The sequence below is a fragment of the Manihot esculenta genome, chromosome 16 (assembly GCF_001659605.2).
Source record: "Manihot esculenta cultivar AM560-2 chromosome 16, M.esculenta_v8, whole genome shotgun sequence".
Classification (NCBI taxonomy): domain Eukaryota; kingdom Viridiplantae; phylum Streptophyta; class Magnoliopsida; order Malpighiales; family Euphorbiaceae; genus Manihot; species Manihot esculenta.
Genome location: NC_035176.2, coordinates 8,579,338 through 8,607,322, shown reverse-complemented (window position 1 = coordinate 8,607,322; position 27,985 = coordinate 8,579,338). Strand labels below are relative to the sequence as shown.

At 33.2% G+C, this 27,985-nt stretch overlaps 2 protein-coding genes across 5 annotated transcripts; one reads left to right on the top strand and one right to left on the bottom strand.

Annotated features, from left to right (window-relative positions):
* Positions 1–3,387: 3,387 nt before the first annotated feature.
* LOC110603207 (putative cyclin-B3-1) lies at positions 3,388–16,797 on the top strand. Of its 4 annotated transcripts, none has more exons than XM_043951968.1 (27): positions 3,388–3,523; positions 3,870–3,960; positions 4,065–4,128; positions 4,225–4,285; positions 4,385–4,414; positions 4,907–4,961; positions 5,098–5,143; positions 5,249–5,348; positions 5,921–5,975; positions 6,574–6,625; positions 6,702–6,792; positions 6,974–7,084; positions 7,265–7,324; positions 7,501–7,560; positions 7,741–7,773; positions 7,864–7,918; positions 8,071–8,122; positions 8,233–8,320; positions 8,931–8,979; positions 9,632–9,925; positions 10,001–10,123; positions 13,592–13,681; positions 13,825–13,986; positions 14,093–14,152; positions 14,509–14,607; positions 15,967–16,151; positions 16,446–16,797. In XM_043951968.1, exons 2-27 carry the CDS (start codon positions 3,946–3,948, stop codon positions 16,579–16,581), a joined length of 2,226 nt encoding a protein of 741 aa, XP_043807903.1. In that variant the 5' UTR covers positions 3,388–3,523; positions 3,870–3,945; the 3' UTR covers positions 16,582–16,797. The 4 variants fall into 4 exon arrangements, with proteins under 4 accessions (XP_043807903.1, XP_043807901.1, XP_043807902.1 ...); XM_043951966.1 differs by having other exon boundaries at positions 5,095–5,143; XM_043951967.1 differs by having other exon boundaries at positions 4,382–4,414.
* Positions 16,798–18,486: 1,689 nt separating this feature from the next.
* On the bottom strand, positions 18,487–19,841 carry LOC110602950. The gene is made up of 2 exons (XM_021740564.2): positions 19,356–19,841; positions 18,487–19,266 (listed from the first exon to the last, which is right to left on the bottom strand). Exons 1-2 carry the CDS (start codon positions 19,727–19,729, stop codon positions 18,777–18,779), a joined length of 864 nt encoding a protein of 287 aa, XP_021596256.1. The 5' UTR covers positions 19,730–19,841; the 3' UTR covers positions 18,487–18,776.
* Between the last annotated feature and the right edge of the window lie 8,144 nt (positions 19,842–27,985).

Below are 27,985 nucleotides of genomic sequence, written 5' to 3'. Positions count from 1 at the left end.
TTGAGTAGTATATTGTTTGAATGATTTAAGTCCGTAATTGCTTAGGTTGTTTAAACTCAAGTGTAATCGGTTGCATAATCTAAACTTGACCACGCGGTTGGCAAGGTTAGAATTAGGTTTCTCTAAGTCTTAATGTAGTCAACAGTTGTTCGATGCTAAAAGCCCCAAGGACGTTCCTTGGCAACTCGTTGACTAGTGTTTGATTAGCGAACGTTTCCTAATCAAACTAGAACTAAGGAGGAATTTGATTGTGAGAAGCGTCTTCCACAACCAAAACTAATTTATTGAATTAAAATAGGAGTATTAAATAATCAATGATCAATTCTAAACAAGCTGAAATAGATCCATACTTCAACTAAAATCTCTTTCCCATTGAAATTCTCATTTATTTAAGTTATTGCTTTCTCTTGCTATTTAGTTTTAATCATCAAAACAAAAACCCCCTCTTTTAAATGATTTGTTATTTACTTGTCCAAGTCATTATTAGGAAAATCCATAGTGTCAAATCCCTATGGTTCGATCCTATTGCCACTATCTACAAGTTAATTGTTGATTGTTTAATAGGTTTATTTTTTACGGCTTCGACAACCGCTATCACCCATTCTATAAAAATTTTCTAAGGCATTTTATGCCTAAGCGGGTATCTGCCAGGCTTACGACCGAGTGTCAATCCCGATTAGTAAAATCTTTAAGTCGTTATCATGACTGGATGTTAAGTCCTATTAACAAGTCTATTTAAGTCATTTTATTGCAAAAGGCATAGATTGCTAGATATCTGATTGCGAGTTAACACCACTTAGAAATTTCTTAGAACTTGTTTAAGTCTTATTTGGTGATGGATGGATGAGGATTATGGTGAGTATCAAGCAAATAAATACTTAGCAAAAATAAAGACAAAATATAAAAGAAAAATTCTTCTCATTAAAGACGGATTACAAGGTAAGGGGATCGTTATTTTCCTCCTCTTGAACTTCTATTATAGGTTCATCTATAGCTATTATATCAGAAGTTGGGTCAGAGGGATTGTCCTTAGTAGGTCTTTCCTCGTCCTACCCATCTTCTTCCTCATCTCCCTCCTCTTTTGGGAAGATATCATATATCCAAGCAAAGTCCTCAGAAGGAAACTACTTCACCAGCTCCTTCTTTATCGAGTCTTGGTCCTCGACGAAAATCTCCCCTCCTTAGGCCGCCGTCTCTTAAAGTTTTGCTTCTAGTTCAGTGATCCTAGTGGAGGTGGCCCAGTTCTCCTCAACTTGAGACTGCAACTCTTGGTCTTGACGTCGAAGCATTGTAATACCCGGCTAGACTCCGATATCGGAATTCCTGCCGTCCGGTGGAATCTCGGATGTCGGAGACCTCTAGAAGGGTAAAACCATGTCTTCATAAAATGTTTTAATGTGTTTTATGTTTTAAGCATGAAAGAAAATGAGTTTTTGCATGAAAATAGCTTTGGAGGAAAACTTAGGTTCGGCCGCCGAACATGCATGCGTTGCGGGTGTGCTTTAGGCCCCCGAAAGCATAAGTGAGGGAAGTCCAGGTTCGGCCGCCGAATCTCAAGTTCGGCCGCCGAATCTCAAGTTCGGCCGCCGAATCTCAAGTTCGGCCGCCGAACATGGCATGCATGCGGAGGCACATTCGGCCCCCGAACGTGGTCTGGCCAGCCACTATAAAAGGGTCCCTTAGCCGAAAACGGGCGAGCTTTTTCCCCATTTTCGGCCAAGGTGAGTCTCCGCCGCCCCTCACCCATCTTTGGCGTCTTTCCTCTAGATCTTTCAAGGTTTTCATTTGTTTTAACTTTATTTTGAAGATTTGAGCATTTGAGCAAAGTTTTGGAGCTTGGAGGTTCAAGAACTCAAGCTCTCCCAACTTCGAGTTTAGGTCGTCTCTCTCTCGATCTTCAAGAGGTAAGAGCCGATCTTAAGCTCATTGCATGTTTTAAGTAAGCTTTAAGTAGATCTATGGGTTAGAATGCATGTTTAGGTTATGGTTATGTTTTTGGAGTTTATGGGTATAAATGTGTGTTCATGAACAATGTGAGTTTCTTGATGTGTTGTAGATGGGGTTTATGTTGGTTTGAGGCCCCTAGGAACATGTATGCTTGTGTTTGTGTGTTGTAGAATAGGTTTGATGCATGTTTGATAAGTTTGGAGGCGAAATGTGCAAAGGGAGCCAAGTTTCTGCCCTTTGGCAGAAACCAGGTTCGGCAGCCGAAGGATTTTCACCAAGATCGTGAATGTAACATAATAATTGCCCAAAACAAGTCATGAGCTGTCATTATAAGATAAGGCCACGTAGTAAGGGTCTGATAAGCTGATACGCAGTCCCATCTGTAGAAAGGAAGACCTGGACACTGTAGTCCTCAGTTTTTCACCAAGATTCGCCCTCTCTTTAACAGGACGAGACTTCACGTAAAGTTACCATTAGAGGACACAATGTAGCAGATCCCCATTATACCTATAATTACCAAGATTCACCATCTCTTTAATAGGATGAGACTTTACGAAAAGTTACCGTCAGATGACACAATCTAGTAAATTCCCATTACACCTATAATTGCGTGATTCCATATCCACTAACCGGTACTAGTTGGATTTCTAGGAGATTTGATAACCAACTCTATTTTTTTTATAGTGTAAAAGCTAAAAAAATATATAGATCAAGGTATACAGTTTTATGCAACTACTCTTAAATTCTAAACAATTCATTATATTCGTCTTTTCTTCAGTTTATTGACTTGAGTATCGGAGTGGCTACCGTAAGCTCCAATCACCTCACATTCTCTTTCTTGCCGATCGACCAATTGTAGTACAGTTTCACTTCAACCGCATCAGTATTTAAATAATAATAATAAAAAATAATGTTAAAGTTATAATTAATAATGTTTATAGTAATTTTTAAAACAAATGTATGGACAATTATAATTTAGTTAATATTAATTAATTATTTTATTTATTTTTAATATTTAATTTCATAAAAATAAATGAATAATATAAGAAAAAATTTCAATATTATTTAAAAGATATAAAATTTAATATTTAATAATTAAAATAATAAAAGAAAATTTATATGTAATTTGATTAGTGTAAATATTTTATTTTTAGTGTAAATATTTAAAATTTTGTAAATTTGATTAGAAAATATGAAATCATGCGTGATGTAAAGAGAGAAATAATATTTTATTTATATTAACTCAAAAACTTACTATATTGAATTTAATTATAATCAAATTAAAATTAAAAGAGTTTAAAAAATTGAAATTAAGACATTGAAAATATCTTCAAAATTGAGACAGCGAATAAAAATTAATCCAAAAGAGAGGGATCGAGTCCGTCAACAAAGACAGGAAAAAAGAGAACGTTGAGGGGTATAAACGTAAAGACACTCCATTTTGAAACAAAAGCAGAAGAGGCGGGCAGAGCAACACAAACACATGGGGATTTGGGTGTAAAAAGGAGACACTTTCTCTTTCTAAAGATCGCTCAAGTGAAAAACTCAAATTTCTCGGAAAATCGCATCTGTTAAGGTATCAAATTTTCTATTTAACTAGTTTTTAATTCCATTTCTTCAACCCTGTTCCATATATACTTGTGGTTTCACTGAATTTGATTCTGAATCAGTTACTTTTTTCTTAAGAATGGCTGAATTAGCTTCTTTAGGGTAGAGATTAGGGTTTATGGAATTTCATCCTTTCTTGAGCAGGAGTTGCGTTCTTCATCACTTTAATCAATCCCGCTTAGGGAAAAAGAAAAAAACAAAGAATTCACGTTTGTTTTATAAGTTTTAAATTCATATATTACACAATACGCTTTCGTGGTTGATCTATACGGGCACTATAATGCTGAAATGTTTATCTTTGATTTTTGGTAAAGCAATTCAAGTAAGCGAAATGTTTCTGATAATGCAATCAGCTGCAAAGTGAAAAAAGACACTCCAGGAAGGAACAAAATGGTGGCTGCCAAGGTAAACAAAAAGGCAGCAAAATGTATTTAGTTTTCTATTTATAGTTTGATTTGTCATTTTTCTTCAATTTCTTCGGTTAAAATTTTTTTTATTTAATTTTTTAGGGAAAAGTTCAAATGGGCATTAATCGTGTCACGGAAGATTCTCGCTGTCACCGGACTGATAAAGGTTTCATCGATTTCCATTCCATTAAGCTTATATTGTTACATTCTTGAATATTTTCTTTAACTAACGCAATTTCTTTTAAAATTTATTCTGATGCAGGTGTTAGGAATTTTAAAGTTTATACAGATAATGAAAATGCGAAGGTTGATGTCAGTGGCATGTAAGTGTAATTTCAGTTATGTTCTTTCACTTCTTTGGGAAATAGTGTTAATTGACAGTGGATAAGTAATGATAAAAGTTTTATTTTCTTTTCCAGTAGATCTGTTAGAGAGAGCCTTGTGCCTGCCAGGTATGCGATGCTACAGACTTTACTTCTAAATTAGTATTTCACAAGAAATTTTGAATTATATAACAAAAAAAAAAAAGGAAATCTGTGTTTGTAGAGAGAAAAAAACAAATTCATCTTATTCAGGATAACTCTACAAGGTTTAATTTAATAGTGTCTTTTGCTAATCTGGAGCTGTAAATAAAAAAAATAAAAACAGTTGAATCATGCTGCTGTGATATTAAATATTAAAAACAATTTTAGATTTTGTAACTTTGTACTTCTATATATGGTACTAGAAAAGATTAATATTCAATTAGAGTTGTACAACCACTCAATTAAGTTGAGTTATTTCTTGCATAACATGAAACCCCAGTTTTTGTCACTGTCAGCTTTTCTTCATTGAATTACTGGAGATTATAGAGAAATAATATATATATGTGTGTGTGTGTGTGTAATTATTCTCATTTAGTCTTATATATTTTCCTAATATTATTATTGTATAAAATTCCTTAGAACATCTGTATCGGTTAACAAAGGTGCTCTTCCAAATACATCAAGTGATTTAAAGGTAAATGTGTTTTTATTGTCCTACTAGTGCTTCCTAGTTCTTATTGTCATGTGGATGATAATGCAAATAATTTCTTCAAACTTGCACCATCTTTAATTACTCACTGTTATAGTATGTAACTTTTTATGTGAAGGAGGGTTCAAAATTTGCAGAGAAGATCAAAGGAAAGTCGGTTAGTTCTGGTATGATCATTTAACTATAAGCCAAAATTTTCAGAACTAGTTATTGAGTCATATGTTATTCTCTTTTTTAACCATTCTTTGCACTTCTATATTGGACCTGTTTAGTAAATCAAGATTTCAACTTTAGAAGAAAAGCACTGGCTGATGTGAGTAATGCCCAGAGCAGTTTCTCAAGGAATGTTACATGTGATGGCTCCAAAACAATGTGAATATCTCTATCTTTTCCTTAGGATGTTTATGCCCACTGTATGAGCGTGTTTTGTTCATGAATTGCATAGGATGAAGTGATCTTTTTGTTCTTAGTATAATTTTCCAAGTTCTTAAACATTTCAAGATACACTATCAACTTAGAATTGTTGCTAATTATTGTTAAATCATTCCGTAAAAGATTAGATTATGAATGACACAACCGAGTCATTTAGCTATGTCTTATCAAACAAACCCCTTCTTCTTTCTCACCCTGGGTGCTGAGGAAAATGAATGAGATAAAAAAAAAGGAAAGACATATTCTTCATCCTACTTAGTGGATGTGAAAACTATTAGAGTAATTATGAAGTAGTTCTGTTCATATCATTTCCTTTCTCTTTTTCTTTATCTAGTTATCTTTACTTTTGTAACGCATTTTCTTCTCAGCATTACATGTTTGAGCAATATATCCTTGCCAATAAGAATTGTTTTTATTTTTTATTTGTCTTTAAACATTTGACTTTCAATTGTTTCTTATATCTGAAGTTAATTAATGTTTGTGTGGTCCTTATTTATCCTCTACTTGAATAGGATTATAGGATGTTCAAGATCTAAGACTGTGAATGTCTCAACAAAATGTTCAGTGGTAAGCAAAAGCAAACTAAGATTGAATTTATTATGCAATTTATTTTTTCTTTCTTTGTCAGTGCTAACCTAGTGATGAGAAATAGTTCTATAGGTTTATCCTTTCCTTTAAAGTAGGCTATTGCCAAAATCATTTAGTGAGGTTAACAATATGATTTGCCTTTATCCTCCACAGCCAATATTGCTTTTTGTCAAGCATCAACTCTACTCAACTCAACTAAGCCCTTTTACCCCCTCTCTTTCTCCTTGAACATTGAATCTCGTTTTGTTTGAGAATATTGATTTTTCAACTGGAAATGTGATTCTGAATTCCAAGTTTAAATTATTTAAACATAATACTTGGATATATCCACTTGGTTTTCAAAAAAGGTCTGTTTGTGACACAATAATAACATTTGAATATTTGGGTTTGCCAAAAGAAAAAAATATATCTTTTTTCTTGTCTCTGCTTGTTGACTTCTCCACATCATTCAACTAAATGTTGAAACTTGAAATAAATATTAGCTAGAAACTATTACAACTGTTCTTCTTCCTCTTCATTTTTGTTCTTATAATTGTGAAATACCAACTGCATTTTTCTTTTTGTTTTTTTAAATTAGGGAAGAATGAATGTAAGTCAAAGATTTGGAAACTTGCAGTCTGCAAGCAAAGGTGATCCACCATACATATACTGCCACTAATTCTCTGATTAAGCATTACATTGGTACTAATTGGTTTCAGACTTTAGGAGTGAAAGATTTAAGCGCCTATTCAGATGATTGGAGGACACACACCAAGAACTCTGACCGTGAATCTATTGTTACTGTTAACAACAGCAGGTACTTTTGTTTTATTCTATTTTATTTTTTATTTTGCGTATCCATATTGAATTGTTTGCTTTCTAAGGTAGGACCTTAAATTCATTAGTACTATAACACTTTTTGCAAATCTCCTATGTGTTCAAATGTTTACTAAAACTTCCTTTTTTAAGAAGTTTCTAAATTATTGTTCACTTGTTAGGAGGAGTACAAACACAAAGAACTCTGGCCTTGAATATTGTTCTCTTGTTAAGAGGAGTACAAACACGAAGAACTCTGGCCGTGAATCTATTGTTACTGTTAATAACAGCAGGTACTTTTGTTTTATTCTATTTTACTTTTTATTTTTCTTATCCATATTGAATATTTGGCATTCCAAGATAGGACCTCAAATTTGTTAGTAATAGGACACTTTTTGCATATGTCCTATGTGACTAAATGCTTATTAGAACTTCATTTTTAAAGAAGTTTCTAAATTATGTTCTCTTATTAGGAAGAGTACAAAAACCAAGAACATTGGCCATGAATCTATTGTTACTGTTAATAAAAACAGGTACTTTTGTTTTATTTTATTTTTTATTTTTCTTATCCATATTGAATTATTGACATTCCAAGGTAAGTCCTCAAATTTGTTAGTTTCATGGCACTTTTTGCACATCTCTTGTGTGATCAAATGCTTATTGGAACTTCATTTTTTTAAGATGTTTCTAAATTATATTCTCTTGTCAGGCGGAGTACAAACACCAACAACATTGGCCGAGAATCTATTGTTGCTGTTAATAACAATAAGTACTTTTGTTTTTTATTCTATTTTTTTATTTTTCTTATCCATATTGAATTGTTGGCATTCTAAGGTAGTACCTCAAATTTATTAGTACTATGACACTTTTTGCAAATCTCTTACGTGATTAAATGCTTGTTGGAACTACATTTTTTTAAAGATATTTCTAAATTATGTTCTCTTGTCAGGAGGAGTACAAGGGGCTCACTTATTTCAGTGAGGTTTGTGGATCTATGATTTTTTTTAAAAGTATTTGTTGAAATAATAACAAATTTCTGATATGAGATTTTGTTATCTATGTCTACTTGAAGGAAGTCTCTACCAGTGTTAACGACAGTGAACCAGACAGATACAAATAATATAAAGGTTGTGATAATATCATAGTATATATCCTTATTTTTAAGAAACACAATGGCAATTACCATTTAGAACTATCATGATTCCTATATTTCATTTCAGGTTCATCTAATTTTTTGCCTTTTATGTTTTTCTTCTGACTCAACTATTTTCAATTTTAGAACAATGATGAAGGCTCAGGGAGGAAAACTAAGAGAAATAGTGGATTTTCATGTAAGTGGCAGTGATTTACATTTCCATAGTTCCATGACTGGCAGTTAACTTACTATATTGTGTGCATTTACCTTTTTCCACTTGTTCCTTCTGCCTCTTTTTGCATTCAGGTAAGGTGAAAACAAGTAAGAATCTAGTGCCAAAAGTGAGCATTTATAGGACCCATCTACAGAAGAATAAAGTGAACGATGGCACAATGTGAGTAAGGATTATCTGCATTTTGTTAAATATTAATTATTGTCTTGCAAATATTTCAGCCTTGAACTTCAATTAAATGAATGTTGCTATCATTCTTATAGAATCAGAAACCAGAGCACAACTTGAAGATGCCAATCACACAATTGACTTGCCCTTTTTTCTTAAATTGTGCTCAGTTCATCCTTAAAATCTTACCAGGCTTCCATAAATAATATGCTAGTATGTCCTAATACTTTGAGCCAGCATCTTAATATCACAAGACAACCATTAACAACACGATGACTATCACATATCTGACTTGCACTTGAATCTTAAATTATGAAATTCATCCTAAATTCTTTTTTGTCTTCAATAAATCATTGCTGTTGTCTTCCAGCTACTTTGAGTCTTAACATCTCAGCATCACAACCATACCAGAGCATCATTGAGAGTTTGAGACAATTACATATAAAGTGCCTTTGATTACACTCTCTTGAAAATCTGGTCATTTTATCCATATTACATGAAGCCACTAATGAATCATGGCTAAGAAAATCTCTTTGGTTTTTGTGAGTTATTAATTGTATAATGCTTAGATTAATTGGTTTTCCATGTGAAACTTGGGTACCAGGGATCAAACTAATGTGAAGGCTCATGGTGGGTCTAGAAAACTTGTCAAGGTATGTTGCATTTCCTACTTTTCTTCTGTCTTTTTATTTTTTCTTTCTTTTCTTTTCTTTTCTTTTCTTTTCTTTTCCTTTTCCCTTGCCATCCAGTTTGGAGTCATGTTTGTTGTATTTGTAACTCCATTTGTTCTAAATGATTGTATGGTTCCTTGTCCAAGTCTGAGACAAACATTTTGGCCAAAATGTATTAATCATACCCTTTATTTGTCTGTTTTAATTGTGTGTATCTTATTCCGTGTTCTCTTTCATATTGTACTATATTGGTTTAGGTGAGTCAGATTGCTACTTCTGACTTCTGAGGCTGATGGATTCTATGACCAAAAGTAGTTAAACCCATGCCAGACAATAGCACATTTTCTAATCCTAGACATGTTTTTGGCAAAGGCTTAAACATAAATAATGACTTTGGCTACCGTTATAAGACATGCACTGCTCTTGAGAATAACTTTCTTATTTTCTTAAATAATTATTTTATCTATAGTTAAACAATTGGCTAAGATAGGAGATTACTCATAAAAATAGCAGGTGACTAAGAATCTCCCTTCTCCCCTCAGGGTGCTGCATAAATTCATTGTCTTACTGCTGGATGATTCTGTGTTTATTATTGTTAGAAATACTTAGTGCTTTTCTGTAATTTATGGTCCAGCCCACAGTAAAGACTTCTATCAGTGCGTCCAATCCTCAGAGGACTTTAAGAACCAAGCGTACATCAGCTATGGACAAATCTATATCCACCGTTGCAACCTCAACTGATAGAAAAGATGAATCTGTAACATCTTCTCTTCTGGACAACATTCCTGTTGTGGTTTCCCATGAAGCTATTCAAGAACCTTCTTTTGACAGTAACAGCAAGTCAACTGCAAACAAACTGGATGCCATTGTCCAAAGAAAATCTGATCGTCGTAGATCTTATACATCTTCATTAATGGCAAGATCAAAGGTTGGGCCCCACTTTAATATAGTAATATGTAGTAATTTCTCATGAAATTGTTTGACTGCTTCCATTATTTTGCAGTTATTGGTGGAACATGGTGAAGTTATCAAGCAGGAAAAAGTGCCATGTATCGATGATAATTGTAATCAACTTGAAGTTGCTGAATATGTCGATGACATCTATCAGTTTTATTGGGTTTCAGAGGTGATTTATTATTTAATAAAATTCATTGTTCTACACTTCTTTCTGATCACGCCTTACCTTAATGGCTTGAGTAGACTAGTAGACTTGAAAGTCCTCATTTACTATGTGTCTAGGTATGTGTCTAGGTGTTATAATGCATCTTTTCGTGTCCTAATTCTGCATCTTCTGTGTAGTAATAATGATCAATTAGTGATTTGAATCCCATTTAATATGATGGATTGCAGAAAACTCCTTAAAATGGTATAGTCCCATTCATGTTTTTTTGTTGAAACTATGGATGCTATCATGGTTATCTGTAATTTTGTTGTCTGCTCAACTAGAAAGGATAGTAAGCATGGGCAGCTTTTGAGAATTTTATCCACTAACAGGTGAAATTGCAGGGCCATATTAGTTCGGTGACAATGACACAAAAAACTGAATAAATAATTTGACGTCATATATTGCATGGACAATGACATAAAAGAACTGAATATTTGACTTGGCATCTTATATTTCATTCTTCCCTAAATATAAGCATATTTGTTGAATAGCCAATGCATGGGAAATAAGCTGTTTTCACTTTTCAGTTATTAGGCTATAGCAAATCCCACTGGAAGATACCCTTGTCTTCAACTTTAAGGAAGATTGGTCTCTTTGGTTGCAATCCAATTTGTTGTACATTTTGTTTCCTTAAAAAGAAAAATGGTGTAAAAAAATTTCATAATTTGGTAGAGTAAAAAATGGGAAAATATTTGTGCTTTTGCAGGCAATGTCACATATTGGTGAGTTGCAGCAGAACTAGTGAACCAGAATGGTCGTCTTTGCAGATTGCTGCTATCGTAGTTTTTGTTTTGAACAAAATAGGCACTATTTCATGCATTTTCATTTGGAACAGTGGTCAATAAAACATTCTTGTAACAGGCTATTTTGGATATGGCTTATATGCACGCAAAATAGAATAGGCTGGTATGCACCATCCTGTGCTCTATACCCTCAAAAACAAATTCAAATGATATTGGGTTTCATCTGAGAATATGGTCTGATTCCGGGTTTTATCCCAAAGAGTATATGGAACAATAGAACTTATGAAGTAGAAATTTTTACCAACACATTTGGGAGATTTGTGTTATTACAGTTTGTTTAAGAGCTGAACTGTATTGACCTCGATATCATCAATTTAAGACTCTAGCTAAGGTTTGTTTTTGTTTTTATTTTTCTGTATCTAAAAGGAAGGAAACTGAATGCATCTTGTCCTAAACTAGGATCCATGCTGCATCCACGCAGCTCAATTGAAAAGGGGAGGAGCCTGAATTTTACTCAAGGTATTGGGAGTGATCCTTGGGAAAGGCCAACGCATTTGCTTGAGCTAATGCATTACTTATATGCTACTACCTTTTCAATAAATGCTATATTTTTTGGGCATCATCATTTATGTTTTGTTTCTATTTATGATTTTAGGTAGAAAAAGGATCTCATATAGCTGATTTCACCTAATTTAAGACTGTGGCTTAGTTGAGTTGAGTATTAGCTTATGGTGACATTTATCCACTAATACAGTATGTAATCCATAAGTACCACAAGCTATATATTTTCATTCGCTTTTTTCCTTTTCTTTCAAATATTTCATCTATTTATCTTTAGAAAAAGGTTGTCTATAAGACAAGTCTGTGTGCATATTAGTAAATGAATTTATTAGTATCTTCAATCTTTGACCATCTATTAGCATACCTTACTGATATACAAGAGATTCACAAAAGAAAAATATTGAAATGTAAGACGAAGTCAAAGTCACTAATGCAGTTGAGAAAAACTAGCTACATATGTTGTTGTTACCCATGATATCCTACTTGCTAGTAGTGTTGTCTCCTATTAATGGTGATGTTAATAGTGCTGTTAGTGGTTAATGGTGCTGTTAGTGATTAATAGTGTTGTTAGTAATGTTGTTAGTGATTAATAGTGTTGTTAGTAATGGTGTTAGTGTTTTACTTTGTTTTCTTCCACTTTCCTTAGTTGTAGGAGGGTGATCTTTTATATTTTGATCATGCTAATAACTTCCCTTATTTACAGGAAGAGGTTATTTTTTTTTCTTTGTATTTAAGTTCAGTTGATTAATTTGCCAAAAATTGTTCAGTACTTAACTCAAGATATTTTCGAGTTCTTAACTTGTACAATCTTCATCATAGGTTGAAAAAAGAAACAACTACTTTCTTTTTCATCCTTTAATCCATTAATTCCTCAACATCGTCGCATGACTCGATCCCATTTCTAATGACCCTAACACTATCTTTTAATTGTGCATATTTACTTATGCCTTTGTTTGACCTCTAGTTGTGTTGATATATTTTGTAAAACCCAACTCATTTCTTCAATGTATACCTTTTTTGTGAAAGATATAACACATATTATATTTGATATCCTTTAATAGCTTCTGGGGTTTTTACTTTATATTGTATTTGGTTTGGATGACATGCTCTTCTTCTTCTCTCTCTCTCTCTCTTTCTTTTTCTTTTTTTGGTTGTGAGTTGCTAATGATCTCTAACAATTGGTAAATATAGTTTATTTTTATTATATTTTCTTATTTCTACATTTCTTATTTAACTCTTATAAGACGAAGTCAAAGTCACTAATGCAGTTGAGAAAAACTAGCTACATATGTTGTTGTTACCCATGATATCCTACTTGCTGGTAGTGTTGTCTCCTATTAATGGTGATGTTAATAGTGCTGTTAGTGGTTAATGGTGCTGTTAGTGATTAATAGTGTTGTTAGTAATGTTGTTAGTGATTAATAGTGTTGTTAGTAATGGTGTTAGTGTTTTACTTTGTTTTCTTCCACTTTCCTTAGTTGTAGGAGGGTGATCTTTTATATTTTGATCATGCTAATAACTTCCCTTATTTACAGGAAGAGGTTATTTTTTTTTCTTTGTATTTAAGTTCAGTTGATTAATTTGCCAAAAATTGTTCAGTACTTAACTCAAGATATTTTCGAGTTCTTAACTTGTACAATCTTCATCATAGGTTGAAAAAAGAAACAACTACTTTCTTTTTCATCCTTTAATCCATTAATTCCTCAACATCGTCGCATGACTCGATCCCATTTCTAATGACCCTAACACTATCTTTTAATTGTGCATATTTACTTATGCCTTTGTTTGACCTCTAGTTGTGTTGATATATTTTGTAAAACCCAACTCATTTCTTCAATGTATACCTTTTTTGTGAAAGATATAACACATATTATATTTGATATCCTTTAATAGCTTCTGGGGTTTTTACTTTATATTGTATTTGGTTTGGATGACATGCTCTTCTTCTTCTCTCTCTCTCTCTCTTTCTTTTTCTTTTTTTGGTTGTGAGTTGCTAATGATCTCTAACAATTGGTAAATATAGTTTATTTTTATTATATTTTCTTATTTCTACATTTCTTATTTAACTCTTAACTCATCTGCTTTTGATGAATTTTGCATATATTAATGTTTTTTGTTGTTGCAGGCACAAAATTTATCTTTGGCAAGTTACATGTCAATTTTGACAGAAATTACACCTCAAATGCGGGGCATATTGATCAACTGGCTAATTGAAGTATAAATCCATTTGGATTCATCTATCTTCATCTTTCTATAAATCCGTTTGCATTCATCTTTCTTTCATTATGGTTTTTCCAATCTATCATGCTATGACTATATTTGTTCCCGTACTGAATTCGTTTTGCTCTGTGACTACAGGTACATTTCAAATTTGAGTTAATGCAAGAAACACTTTATCTTATGGTCACATTATTAGATCAATATCTCTCACAAGTCCAAATTAAAAAGAATCAAATGCAATTGGTAGGTCTTACAGCATTGTTGTTGGCATCAAAATATGAGGACTTCTGGCATCCTAGGGTAAAAATGATATCTCAAGTTTGCACGGTTTTATGCGAGTCTTTTTTGGAATTTTATTTTTATTAAGTAACATGCTCACTTGTCATTTTTTGCATGTCTAATACAGATCCAAGACTTGCTTAGCATCTCAGCTCAGTCATACACGAGAGATGAAATGCTTGTCATGGTATGTGATTGCTATTTGTCAAATCTACTTGATAGGAATTGAGATTATAGTAAAAAGAAAAAGCTTTTATTAATTATCAAAACTGGTATTGAGGATTTATTGTCGCAATATATCTTCTCTCTTTTTTCATGTTGATGGGTGGTAGCTGGTAGGTGGGTAGGGGAGGAGAGGAGTTGGGAGTGTTAGAATTTATAGTCTATTTAACACGAAATTACTCTGCATTTTTTCCATTTCTGTTGCATTATGATCTCATTGTTATATAGAACTTTGCATTGAAGAAGCATCTGAAAGATGATGGTCTAAATTTACACTGCATTTAGAGTTGGCCATCTTAACAATGTGTCTTGGCTCTTCAGGAGAAGCTTATTCTTAAAAAATTGAAGTTTCGTCTAAATGCACCTACCCCGTATGTCTTCATGTTGAGGTTTCTGAAGGCTGCTCAAACTGACCTAGAGGTATGTAGTGCCTTTCAAAAGGTTTAACTACTGATTTTGGTTTTTTTTAATTATTGGTAAAATCCCCTCAAGTTATACTAGTCCAGATATTGAATTCTTACATATCAAAGTGTAAAAACAAAATCATTTTTCAAGTATAGCTAAACATTTTAAACGTTTATAAGACATACTGAATTATTTTGCTTTTTTCTATTTTCTAATACAGTATCATTAAGTTTTACAATTAAGTTATCTCTTCAATATGAGCTCTTCATTTTACATTAAAAGGGAAAAAGTGAAAAGAACTAGCTAAAGTGCTCAACTTTAGCAATAGGAAAACAAAAATCAATTAAAAGAAGAAAGAAAAGAAAAGAAAAATAAAGTGCTGAGGTTGGGAGTTGAACCTCAGCCAATATCTAACAAGAGGAAATTGGTTTTATGATGATAAAACCATAGAAAACATCGTAATCCTATTCTCCGAGGAGACTTTTAAGTTAGAAGATAAGAAATTGGTTTTCAACTCTATTTAGAGAAACATCCAGATTTGAGCGTGAAATTCTGTTTTACAATTTTGTTGGAGAAATTTTTCAGCAGAATAGCCTATTTTTCTGCGAGCAAATACTCCAATTACCCATGGTTAAACCTCAATGCTCAACCTTTAGAAGTTGGTGAGCTGTAAGAAATAAATAACATTTGGATTACTTTATGGGGAAGCAGGCATAAAGATGAGGTGAAGTTTCTTCCTCAGTTATTACAGTATTTTCGTATGGAATAAGTATCTTACAAGTTTCTTATGAATGACTTGTGCGATAATGTGGAGAAGGATAAGGATAGGGAGAAGAATTAAAAAGTAGCTGACTAAACTGATTTAGTTTGGAAATTTGATTTAATTTTTTATCCCAATAATTTAGTTTGGTATAATTGTTTTCTACTAGGTTTAACCTCAGAGATTTTATAACATAGAGACGAATCTAATATCGTTGAGCTAAGGATCATTAGCAATTATAATATAATTCTATTTATTGGAAAAATCATTTCTTTTCTTACTTGGAAATCATTAGCAATTAAAATGAAACGTTAGTTTTCTCATCATCCATTTTAAAAAAGTAATACATCTGAACATAAAACTGTTCTCTAATTTTCTTACAATCTCTTCACGAAGTTACTTTAATTTTCTGCAAGTGAACATGCCCTCAATATTTAGAGAAAAAATCCTAAATTTGAAGAGATATGACATAATTGTAAATTGAGTGATATGTTTTCGGATTTTTCAAATAGAAAATAGTTTTATGTTCTTAACATACGAACATTTTTCCAAATATAATTTTTTTTTTTCCAAATCGGCCCTTAATTTTGCTAATGCTTGGCTCTGAATTTCAGTCCCAACTTGGACATCTATCATTCTACCTCATTGAGTTGAGCTTAGTTGAATATGAAGCTTTGAAGTTCAAGCCTTCTATGCTATGTGCATCGGCCATCTATGTTGCTCGGTCTACCTTGCAAGTAGATCCAGCTTGGACTCCTCTTCTTGCTAAACACACACGCTATGAAGTCTCCCAAATCAGGTACCATATTTTAAGATTCATTTTTTTTTTCCTCTTTAATTTTTACTTGCACTATTTGGACCCACAGTCGAGGTTAAAGACAAACATACCCAACAATTGTAAACCATTCAAGCAAAACTAAAAGGGAAAATGCACAATTAGCAAGACCCAAATCAATTACATTTTATCGTTCAATTGGGAAAATTAATAATGACAAAGTTGTTGAACTTCTTGTGGGTCTTGCATGTTATACATTAGCACTATCTTCTCTTTTTTATCAATGATGAATATAATCGGTCACTCTCATCATTGTAGGGACTGTGCACAAATGATGTTAGAGTTTCAAAAAGCCGCAAGGAAATCACATTTGAAAGTAACATATGAGAAGTACACGAGTCCTGATCTCAGGAGTGTTGCTACACTAAAGCCCTTAGATAAGCTTCCGCTATGATTTTGGCTTGTGGAGTATGTTCACTTACCTTTTTTTTTTTTCAAAAATTTCTTTGATAACTTTTCAGTTCTCTTGGTTTTGATGGTACTAATGTATGACTGTGATTTTACTATGATGGATACAAGGCAAGAAATCAAATCTTTTAGATTTCTGCTGTTCATGTATTGTAATTGTTACCTGGAAACTAATGAATGAGTGGTGTAAATCTTGTTTGTCTCTGCCCATGCTAATACAACTGTTGCTAAACTTCAGCTTCTTTTTTCCTCTTTCTTTGAAAATGAGGCCCATCTTATTGAACTGAAAACTTAGTGGTATTAAACCCAGTATTGATAATAGGGTTAAGTTAAACTAACTAGTAATTTTCCACTAATATGCATGTTAGGTTTGTTCTGCAATCTGCAACTCCTTAGGAATTCCTTTGAAGCTTAAATGCACCACTTTCTCATAAGATTCAGATAAGTTTCTCTTTATCCAATCAATCAAGGATACTAAACAGAGATATGTTCATTCAGGTTTGGGATTCGTTCAATTAAATAGTTTCAGAAAAGATCCACTGCTAATAGATTTAATATTCATTAAATTCGTATAACTTGAAAGGGGCAATGCAATTTATATACTTCACTTGCTGAAATGCAACAACTAAACACCAGGTCTTCTAATTGGTGAAGAGAAGTAATAAGATTAAATTAATAAAACGTAACTTAGAATGAAAAGATAATGCCAGGAACTTGTGGATTGAGAAAATTATTTTTAAATTAAAAAACATTTTGGGCTTGTTCTCAAGTTTTCATTTCGTCTAATTTGTCATGAAGATTGGGCAAACTCTCTTTCTCTAATGTCACAAGAGTTGCCTAGGAGGAAGAAGGCAGTGAAGCAGCAAATATTTTATTTAAAAGAAAAAATGTAAAGGTATCTTGTAATCACATATAGCTTTTTCTAATCTAAATCAATAACATTGAATCAACCCCTTTTTGGATTAATTTGGCTTCAGATGGACTTTGAAGTTTGAACACTTTATGATCCTAGAGACAATTCCAATACATCATCTTTGGTGAAGGCACAAGGTGCATTAGAGTGCAGATTTGACCCAAAATACTAGAACCCAGGAAAGAAGAGGGAAAGGGGGGGTGGAGGCCAGTAGAGTTTAATTAAATAAGAAAAAGTGAAATCAGTTCATCACAACCATATCAAAAGAAATCAACAAAAGCTCATGACAACTATATCATAGGAAAATGCTGAAGGAAAGTGAAACTCAAGATATCCAAATTTTGGGAATTGGTAATGTAATTCCAAAAAAATAAAAGGAGTTCCATTCTCTTAGAAATAATATAAAGAGAAAATGTGGTTTATCTTTTAAATCATGTTAATGATGGTAGAGGTGTGCACCTAGACAATAAAGCGTAAACTCAACAAGGTTGCCCGCTTTTCAATGCTTGAGGCGCTAGGAGTTATGCTCCTTGTGCCTCTGGCGTACCTTCAACAACTATGCTGTGATACTTTGTAAACTAGATTGGAACTGCATTCTCATTTGGATGAGAAAACAGATCACTTATCAATCACGACAAAGGATGAATTTTCTTGGTAGCTTTGCTCATATGCAGAACAAATGGAGGAACAAAAGCATTGACATCTACAGAATTCATGCTATAACCTGAGAACGATAAAACTCTTACAGCAGCCAAAACGGCCATAAAAATACGTACCATATATTTCAAGAGCTATGCTTGAAGCCCAATAAGAATGAAATTGCATACATCATCGCATGTCATGTAAAATAATGAAATGCTTTAGAGTCAGATGATACAGAGGAACTCATGTTCAAAAACAATGAAGGGCAAGAGCATAAACCGAAATAATCGTCCCACTTCTAAATGAAATAAAAAATTCTAATTTGTAACAGAATGGTTGCAAGAGAAAAAGAAAAGCTCTATTATTGAAGTGATAACTGAAGATTTAGTATGCATACATATCAGATCCTATATGTGCTTAACAAATATGTTTAGCTACTTGTTCTCTACCCACTAACACCAAAGGTGCATTGGAGTCTTTCAGAATCTTTGCCTATGTACCTAGGTCTTTTACCAAACCCAATAGTTGGAATCCTTGGATATACAGTTCATTGCATAATTCAATACTAATACATATTTAAAAAATCAAAATTCTCCATATACATAATGTTTCAAATTGTTCATGAACTATGAGCAAGTAACAAAACCATCTTGCAGCAGTAATTGATAACCTTCTTGATCCAAAGTCTCTCTAACCGCACGATAAAACTCCACCCATGACGATGAGTAAACATCCCCATTTCCAAACAAAAATGTAGGATTAGGACTAGCTGGACAAGCAGCCACCAAATCTAATACAGAAGCAGCTGGTTTAAGCGGCTGAGGGAAATTAAAGGCCAAATTATCCACTTTATGCTCATAAATTTTGCCATTTCTGTCCAATTTATACCTTGATGTGCCCTGAAATTGTCCTTTCGCCTCCCAAGGAACCCTTGGCACACCCTTTAAGTTCCACCTAATCAATATTACATTCTCTGAGGGCTGCCAAATCCGATAAACCTCAAGTGAAATCTCTCTAAATAACATCTTCCCATGAAATCTCAACGCCCAAAAGATTAATTTGTACTTCTCAATGCCAGTGAATTTATTCAAAGGGTCAAGAAAAGTAATATCATCCCTGAAACCGAATCCATAGGAAAGTTCAAAATTTTCTCCAGAAACAAGCACAATTAAAAGGTAATAGAGATACCCTAGAGAGAAAAATACCTGTAAATATCATAATTAAGATCCTTGGTGAACAACAAAGGTAAATCCTCACGGAGTGTACGTACAGCTAGGCCAAGGTTGACATAGAAGTCACCTCTTTGGGGCTCCTGCTCATCCTGCGGACGTGGTGCGGTCTTAATCTGCGCACCCTGTGGTGGGGGAGGAAAGAGGGAGGTGTTGGTACTAGAGGGTTTTGTTTTAGTTGTTGATATGGTTGAAGAAGTGGCTGTTGTTGATTGAAAATGAGAAGGAAGTGTTTGGTTTTGGATTTGGATTTGGTTTTGGGAAGTGATGGATTTCTCTCTTTCTCTTGAAGCTGAGGATTTGGAGTTGAGGAGAAGAGAAGAAGAGAGGTTTGGTAGAAGAAAAGCCATTCTTCTTCTTCTTCTTCTTCTCTTCTTCAATTGGTTTTATCAATTCGGGTTTTTTTCATAGAGAGAGATTTTTCATTTTGAGTGGTTTTGAACGTGGCCATGGAAGTGTCTACGTTTTGAGATTGAAAATGCACTAAACGAAAGCTTTTTTTTATGTATTTGCATTATAACCCCAATATTTTTGAATAATTACCATCAAACTTTTATATACATATATTTGTTTGAATTTAAAACAAAAAATAAATTGCAGTATTTTCATAAATGTATCTATAAATTTAATCAAGGTTTTCATATCACCATCGGTTGAAAATAAATAATTAATAATAAAATTTTTATTATAATTAATATTTTTTTATAAATAATTAATAACAAATTATACTTAAAATTTTAAGATTTAGATATTTTTAGAAAATAATTTAAAATTTTAAATAAAATATTTAATTTAAGTTAAATTTATATTAACAAATAAAAATAAAAATTATTATATTTATATGAAATAATTAATTTTTATGCACTTTCTTATTAAAAAACTAAAAAATTATAATAAAATAAAAATTTAACTTAACTAATAAACTAAATTATTATTAATATTAAATAAATTATAATTTTTATTTTTCATATATAACAATCGTTTTATATTAATATAATTTAATAAAGCACACTGCGTCATCATATATTATTTTATAAGTAAAAAGAAATTAGAGGGAAATGAATTAGTTCAATTGGTTAAAGAAGTCTATTTAGTTTATAGTCATGAAATCAATTCCTACTGAGAGTAAATGTATTTTTTTTTTCTAATTATGAGAGCGGTTTGATTTAAAAAATAGAGAGTTTATAGCTTAAATTAAATAAAATATAGTCCAATCTTTGATTAAGTAGGTCTGATCGGCCGGTCCGATCTAATCTTAACATGTATAATATTAACTATAATTTAATTGTAAAACAATATAGTTATTATATTAAATTAATTCTTAAAAATATAAATATATAATTAGTTTGTAATTTATCCTAATGGTCATCTAAAATAATCTACAAATATCATTAAAAATGGTTCTTGGGTTATTAAAAGAATTTATTAGTTTATCCATATTTCAATATTATTTAATTAAAATGTCTTTAAATTTTATAAAATTAATTTTTTTTAATTTTTCTATAAAAAAATTATATTCAATTTATTTTAACTTTAATTAAAAATATTAAATAATGTAAATATTTAAAATTATAAAGAGTAAATAATACATATATTTAAAGCAGTTAATTAATTTTTTTACAAAAAGATCAAAGGATCAAAATTTATAAAATATAAAAATATTTTAATTAAATGATTTTAAAAAATTGATAAATTAATTAATTTTATAAAAATTTTCTTAATAATAATTTATCCTTAAAAATAATACTTAATTAGTATCATATACCAATTGGTAAGTAATAAATAAACAGCACTTATTAATTTATTTCATTATAAAAATTATATAATTATTTAAGATGGTCATGTATAGGTGATTATATTTATCTAAACATTAAAATTAAAGGAATTGATGAACATACTTTTTAAAAATTTTATGAGCTCCACTCTTGAAAATTAAAAAAAAGTATGTCTTCTATATATTGAAAATTTAAAAAAAATATACCCACTTAATTATTTCTATATAAATTTTAATATAAATATTTCATATAATATTTATAGTTTAAAATTTAAAGTTTTGTTGATATATATACCATTTTAAAATAAAGTTCATTGTTATTTCATATTGATTACGATAAAACAATAAACATCAATAAAATTCTTCAAAAAGTATATAAAGAATATATGTAGTCAATAAAATTCTTCAGAAAGTATATAAATAATATATGTTGGTTGAAAAATTTATTATTTAGTTTTTATAATATGGTGAAATTAAATATTTTTTAAATTTTATAAAATATATTAAAATATTTTTATAATTTAAAAAAATTTATTAAAATGTATTTATTGTTAGATTAAAATACTATTTTTATTATTTTTAGTAGAGAGAAATTTTTTCTTCTAAAATTACCCCTTCACTAAATGTATAAATACTCTAATAATAATTGATATGCCTGAAAATAGAGTTGAGTTGCGATGGGTTGGGTCAATTTGTAAAAGAGAAAGAATGAGGTGGTTGGTGTTTATGGGTAGTCACTCCGACACTTAAGTCAGTAATTTACTAAAAATGATGAATGTAATAGATTGTTTTGAGTTTAGAATGAATGTGTAAGAATATATACTCTAAATTCTATGCATGTTTACTTTTATATTGTAAAAAGATGGAGTTGGTTATTAAATCTCCTAGAAATTTAATTAGTACCGGCAAAGTAGATAAGGGGATCCCACGATTACAGGTGTAATAGGGATCTACTAGATTATATCCTCTAACGGTAACTTTATTCCATAAAAGATCTGGCCAACATAGGAGATGGTGAGTCTTAACATTCTAAGTACTGAGTATTGTGATGTCCTAGTCTTCTTGCCTAAGGGTAAGACTTTTGTGACCGCGTGTCAGCTTATTAGGCTTTTTCCACGTGACCTTGTCCTATGGTGATAGCTCACGGCTTGCTTTGGATGACTATTATGTCGTATTAAAAGTCCACCCACTGGTCTTCGACTCTTCAGATTTGAAGATTACAGTTGTCTTCACGAATTTGGACATGCGACATGTTCGGATTGACTCTCCATATCCACGTCTCTTTGCCTATTTCTGGACATAAATGATGATTGTCTTGCTTCTTGAGCAGCATTTAAACTTGCTGTCGAAATCTCGATATAAAATCCCTTTTTCTCCTTCAATCACCACTTTTGCTCACAATTGATCTTTGCTCTTTGAAAAAGACTCAACTACCCAGTCTTCTACTTTCTCATTTACTTAAGGTATTTCCTTGTTTCTTTTTGACATTTCCCGATATGAATATCTCTTTGTTGTCTTCTTCTGGTGGAAGCTCCACTTCAAGCTCTTTCTCCGGCGACTGTGCACCTACTCCGATCGTTTCGCTGAGGGCAGTTCATGACAATAATAGTCTCCCGGTGAATGACATCCCGTCTATATTAACAGAAAATGACATGGATCATCTGTACAATCACTACCAGATCTCTCGAGAACTCTTCTAGGTTCATGCTTCAAACCAGCGCATTCATGTGGATGACCAAATCCCTACAGAGGACACAATCATAGTTTATGAAGAGCAACTAAAGGCGAGTCTTCGTGCGTTCATGTGGATGACTAAATCCTTACAGAGGACACAATCATGGTTTATAAAGAGTAATTGAAGGCGTGTCTTCATTTTCCTATGGATCTGTTTTTCGTTGAAGTCCTTCGTTTCCATAAGGTCGCAATTTGCTAACTGCTACCAATAGCTAGAGGATTCTGGTGGCTTTCTGCTTTTTATGCTTTAATAACAATATTGAGCTGAGTTTTGCGCTCTTCTCCCAACTTTATTAACTGTGTACCCAGAAGAATGAAAAATTCTAGTTCTTCAATGAGGAAAAGCGCTAGACTCTTTTTGACCGGATACCCTCTTCCCTCAAGCGCTAGAAAAATAAGTTCTTTACCCTATGCCATAGAGTATCCGGGGGTTTTGGGCGACTTTAGACTTACTAGAATCTTCATGTGGAGCTTAGGAAGGATGGGGTCCAACCACAGTGGGATGAGGTAGGAGCTTTGGACTTTCTTTAGAGGATGGTCTCCACCTAGAGGGTAGACATCAATGTGGCAGTGAGGAACGTCGTTTTTTCCTGGTAAAGTCAATTTTAGGTAGAACAGGCTCAGGCTCCTCAACCGCCTATCTAGTCTTCAAAATCCTTGGGAAAGCGCTTCCCACACTCTAGAGTAGGGTATTTTTTTCTTCCAACATTTTTGTTTTTAAAAATGCCTTATTTACTCACTTTTTGCCCTGTATAGACATGGTTGGAAAGAAAAATAAATTTGCTGAAGTGGCATGTGCTGCCTGCAAAGGCAAATCTATTGCTGGAACATTCGGCCCACCTCCCAAATGGGCTCGCCAAGCAGAGGAGATCATTATGCTTCCTCCTCCCTCTTCTCCACCTGCAATTGAGAAACCAGCCCTCACTCAACTCGAGTCTTCTTTAAAGGGCATTTCAGCAGCAGTCCTTGTCCAAGCTGAAGCATCAGAGGAAGAGGCTAGAGCTGGAGTCACATGGCCTCGGGGTGTCCAACACCTGGCGATGGAACTGGCCCGGACGACCTCACTTTTGGAGGAACCCTAGTTCTCAGTCCTCATAACTAAGAACACCCTGAGGCCTGGAGATCGTCATCATCTGAATGCGATCGAGACAGATGATCTCTACGACAACATCATCAACTCCATATGGAAAGTGCACTGTGCGCATACATGGCCAAGGAGCGGGATAGGGCTTTGAGGCGAGAGCTTGAGGCACATGAGAGGGATAGAAATCTCCTATAGGAGGAGTGCTCGAGGCTGAAGGCTTGGGTTGAAGAGGTGGAGAATACCATGAAAGAGACCCTGAGTCCGTGGCCAAACTCTAGGCAAACCTGCATGAAGCCAACGCTGCAAAACTCACCCTTGAGAATCAGGCCATAATCACCGAGGATCAAGTGTCTATCCTTCGATGGCAAGTTTAGGAGCTACAATCTCGAGCTCAGGAGAACCGGACCACTTCTAACAGGATTGCTGAGCTAGAAGCCAAACTTTAGGAGATGGTAGCTCAAGAAGGGGAGATGTTCATTGAAGGTCAGGACTTGGTCAAAAAGGAGTTGCTCAAGCGCTTTCCTTTTGAGGATTTCGCCTGGATTGAAGACATCTTTCCTGAAGATGAGGACGAGGACGAGGATGGGCAAGACGAAGAGAGGCCAATCGAAGACAATCTGTTTGACCCATTTTCTAATGTAATAGTGACTCACGGTTGTCGAAGCCGGTAAAAAATAACCTTTCTGGTTATCAACAATTTACAACTGCAGATAGTGGTGAAAGGATCGAATCCACAGGGAATTGAAAACTTACCTATTTTCCTTATCAAGACCAAGAGCATAAACTGAAATAAAAATAAACTGAAAGCAAAGTAAACTGAAATGAGATAAACTGAAAGCGAGATAAACTGAAAGCGGAATAAACTGAAAGCGAGATAAACTGAAAGCGAGATAAACTGAAAGCAAAATAAACTGAAAGCAAAGTAAACAGAAACGAGATAAATTGAAAGCGAGATAAACTGAAAGCGGAATAAAAATAAATTGCAGTAAAAGTAAAATGGGGGGTTTGAGATTGATTTGATTAACAAACTACTGAAAGTAATTAAAATAAGCGAATAATAAAATAAAAGAGAAATAAATAATAAGAAAGCTCTAGTTGAAGAATTATATCCACTTGAGTTGTTGGGATTGATCATTGACACTTAGTTTCTTTTGATTGATTCAATAGATTAGTTGTGGAGATGGAAGACGCTTCTCACCACCATGTCCCTCCTTATGATTAAACTAATTAGGAAACGTCCTCTAATTAATTACTAATTAACAAATTGCCAAGGAACGTCCTTGGCCCTTAGGCATCAAACAATTATTAATTGCATGAAGAAAGAGAAAAATCCAATCCTAACTACTCAAACGCATGAGATGTTGCTAGATCATACAATTTCCTTGGTTTTTACTTCAAGTGTTCTTATGTTTGAATAATCCAAGCAATTACGGACTTAAATCACCCAAACTAACATATTATTACCTTGCAATCAAGAATCAATTGGCCATATTGATAAAAACAACAAAGCAACAATGGAATTAAGCATGAGATTGTATGAATATTGAATAACAAAAGATAAACAATGTTTGATCAAGTCTCCCAATCCATAAAACAACTAAAGCATCACCTAATCTTCAACTAGAATAAAGGGTTTCAGCCTCTCATGGCTGAAACAAAAACCAAAAAATAAAAAAAAAGAAGAAAGGTAGAAGAAGAGATGTGAATCCCGTAGGTGCCTCCAAGGGGGGCTTGAAAGAGCATGGGGAGGCTCCTTATGTATCTTTTTATACTTGAAAAGTGTTGCCCTAGATGATACTGGCTTCCTAATTAGTGAAGAGGCTTCCCAAGGTGTCAAGAGGCTACCCAAAAGACTTCAAGTGACTGCCCAAAATGCCCTTGGTCCAAGATGTGCCATCCATGCACATGTGAGAAGGGAAAAACGTGGGGCATGTGTTCAAGTGCAAGGAGTGGGGCCTTTAGTCTTTGCTTGCTGTCCAAGTGTCTTCAAGATGCTGCCCAAGGTACCCAAGACTTGTCTTCACACTCTCCTTGCCGCCCATGCACTAATAAGGAAGGTGGAGCCTCCTTTGCAATTTGAATTTTGAATGTGCAAGGCATGAGGTGGCAAGCATGTGATCTTTGGATTTAGCTTCCTTAATATCCTGGATTTTAAAATTTAAAATTTGAATATGAATCTTGAAGATTTGAATTTCAAAATATTTTCCTTATTTGACTCTTCATTTATGGCAACTTGAGACTTGGCTTCTTGAATAAGGAAAAGGCTACTTGGAGATTTGAAATTTGAATTTCAAATTGCTTTGGCTGAATGTTCTTTCATTCTTTGCCACTTTCCTTATTTAGAACTTTCCTTATTTAGCTTCACTTGATTCCAACTTGGCAGGCTTGCTCTCTTTTGCTCCAATTAAGGCAGTTTTAGAGGGATTTTCTCCAAAATGTCCTTTTACACCATTTTCTGCAAAATAATATCAAAAATACTAAATTAAGCAGAAATCATGTAAATAATCATCAATAATATCAAGATAAAATGGACTAATTTATGCTCTATCAAATAGCTATAGATGAACATGTAATAGAAGATCGAAAGGATGCGACTGATGACATCCCTCCTGCCCTGTAATATTTTAATAAAAAAACTTTTATTTTCATCTTTGTCTTTATTTTTACCCAGTATTGTAGGATTGATACTCGACCAAGAATATAACCAGAACTTTCTTCCAATTATTTTCATAGATCATCACCAAATGAGACTTAAATAACTTAGAAAAAATTGCTAAATGAGGCTAACATCCGGTCAAATACCTGGCAATACTCGTATTTGGATATAAAAAATGCCTTAAATGAAATTACTGACGGGACTTACACCCACTAATCGGCCTGGCGGTTACTCGCCTTATTGTCTTGGCATAAAATGCCTTAAATAATTTTAATAAGTGGGACTAATTGGTTATCGGCCTGACGGATACTCGCCTCGTTGTCTTGGAATAATACCTTAAATAATTTTAATAAGTGGGACTAATACTCGGTCATCAGTCTGACGAATATCCACCTTGTGGTTTTGGCATAAAATGCCTTAAATAATTTTAATAAGTGAACTAATATCTGGTCATCAGTCTGGCAGATACTCACATTGTGGTCTTAGCATAAAATGCCTTAAATAACTTTAATAAGTGAGACTAACACCCAGTCCCAAGCCTGGCGGATACCTACCTTGTGGCCTTGGCATAAAATACCTCAAATAATTTTAATAAGTGGGACTAACACCTAGTCGTGAGCCTGGCGGATATCCGCCTTGTGGTTTTGGTATAAAATGCCTTAAATAATTTTAATGAATGGAACTAACACCCGATCCTGAGGTTGGTAGATACCCGTCTTGTGGCTTATCCTTGAGAAAAAAAATGCTTTGATCATCGATTCTTAATTTTGGCAAATCACCATTCCTCATAAATGAATAACACACAATATATGAAAAATATCTCGTTAAATGTTATTGATAAAATTTGCATAAATTACAAATATTTAAAGAATGGAAAATGACCCGGCCATTTAACTTGGCCAACTTATAAGACCTAGGGTGAATAATCTTCGAGACCCTAAATGGTCCTTTCTAATTTTCACCCAACTTACTAAACCTGGTATTATCACCTATTACATAAGTTCTTTTAAGGACTAAATCTCCTATATTAAAGACTCTTAGTTTGATTCTACTATTGAATATTTGAGACATCTTGTTCATGTAGACTACCATTCTAATTGCAGCTTGTTCTCACAAAAATTTAGCTTGGTCAAGTTTATATTGCATCTCCTTCGGGTCCCATGAGGACTCAGGGTGTTGAGTCCTAAAACTGCTTACTTGGACCTCTATGGGAATTACTCTCTCAGCCCCATATACAAGCAAAAACGGGGTTTTCCTTATAGCTATTGTCGGGATTGTTTTGTATGTCTAGAAGATGTGGGGCAACTCCTCGATCCAATTACCTTTGCCTTTGTCGAGCCTTTTCTTCAAACCTTGTA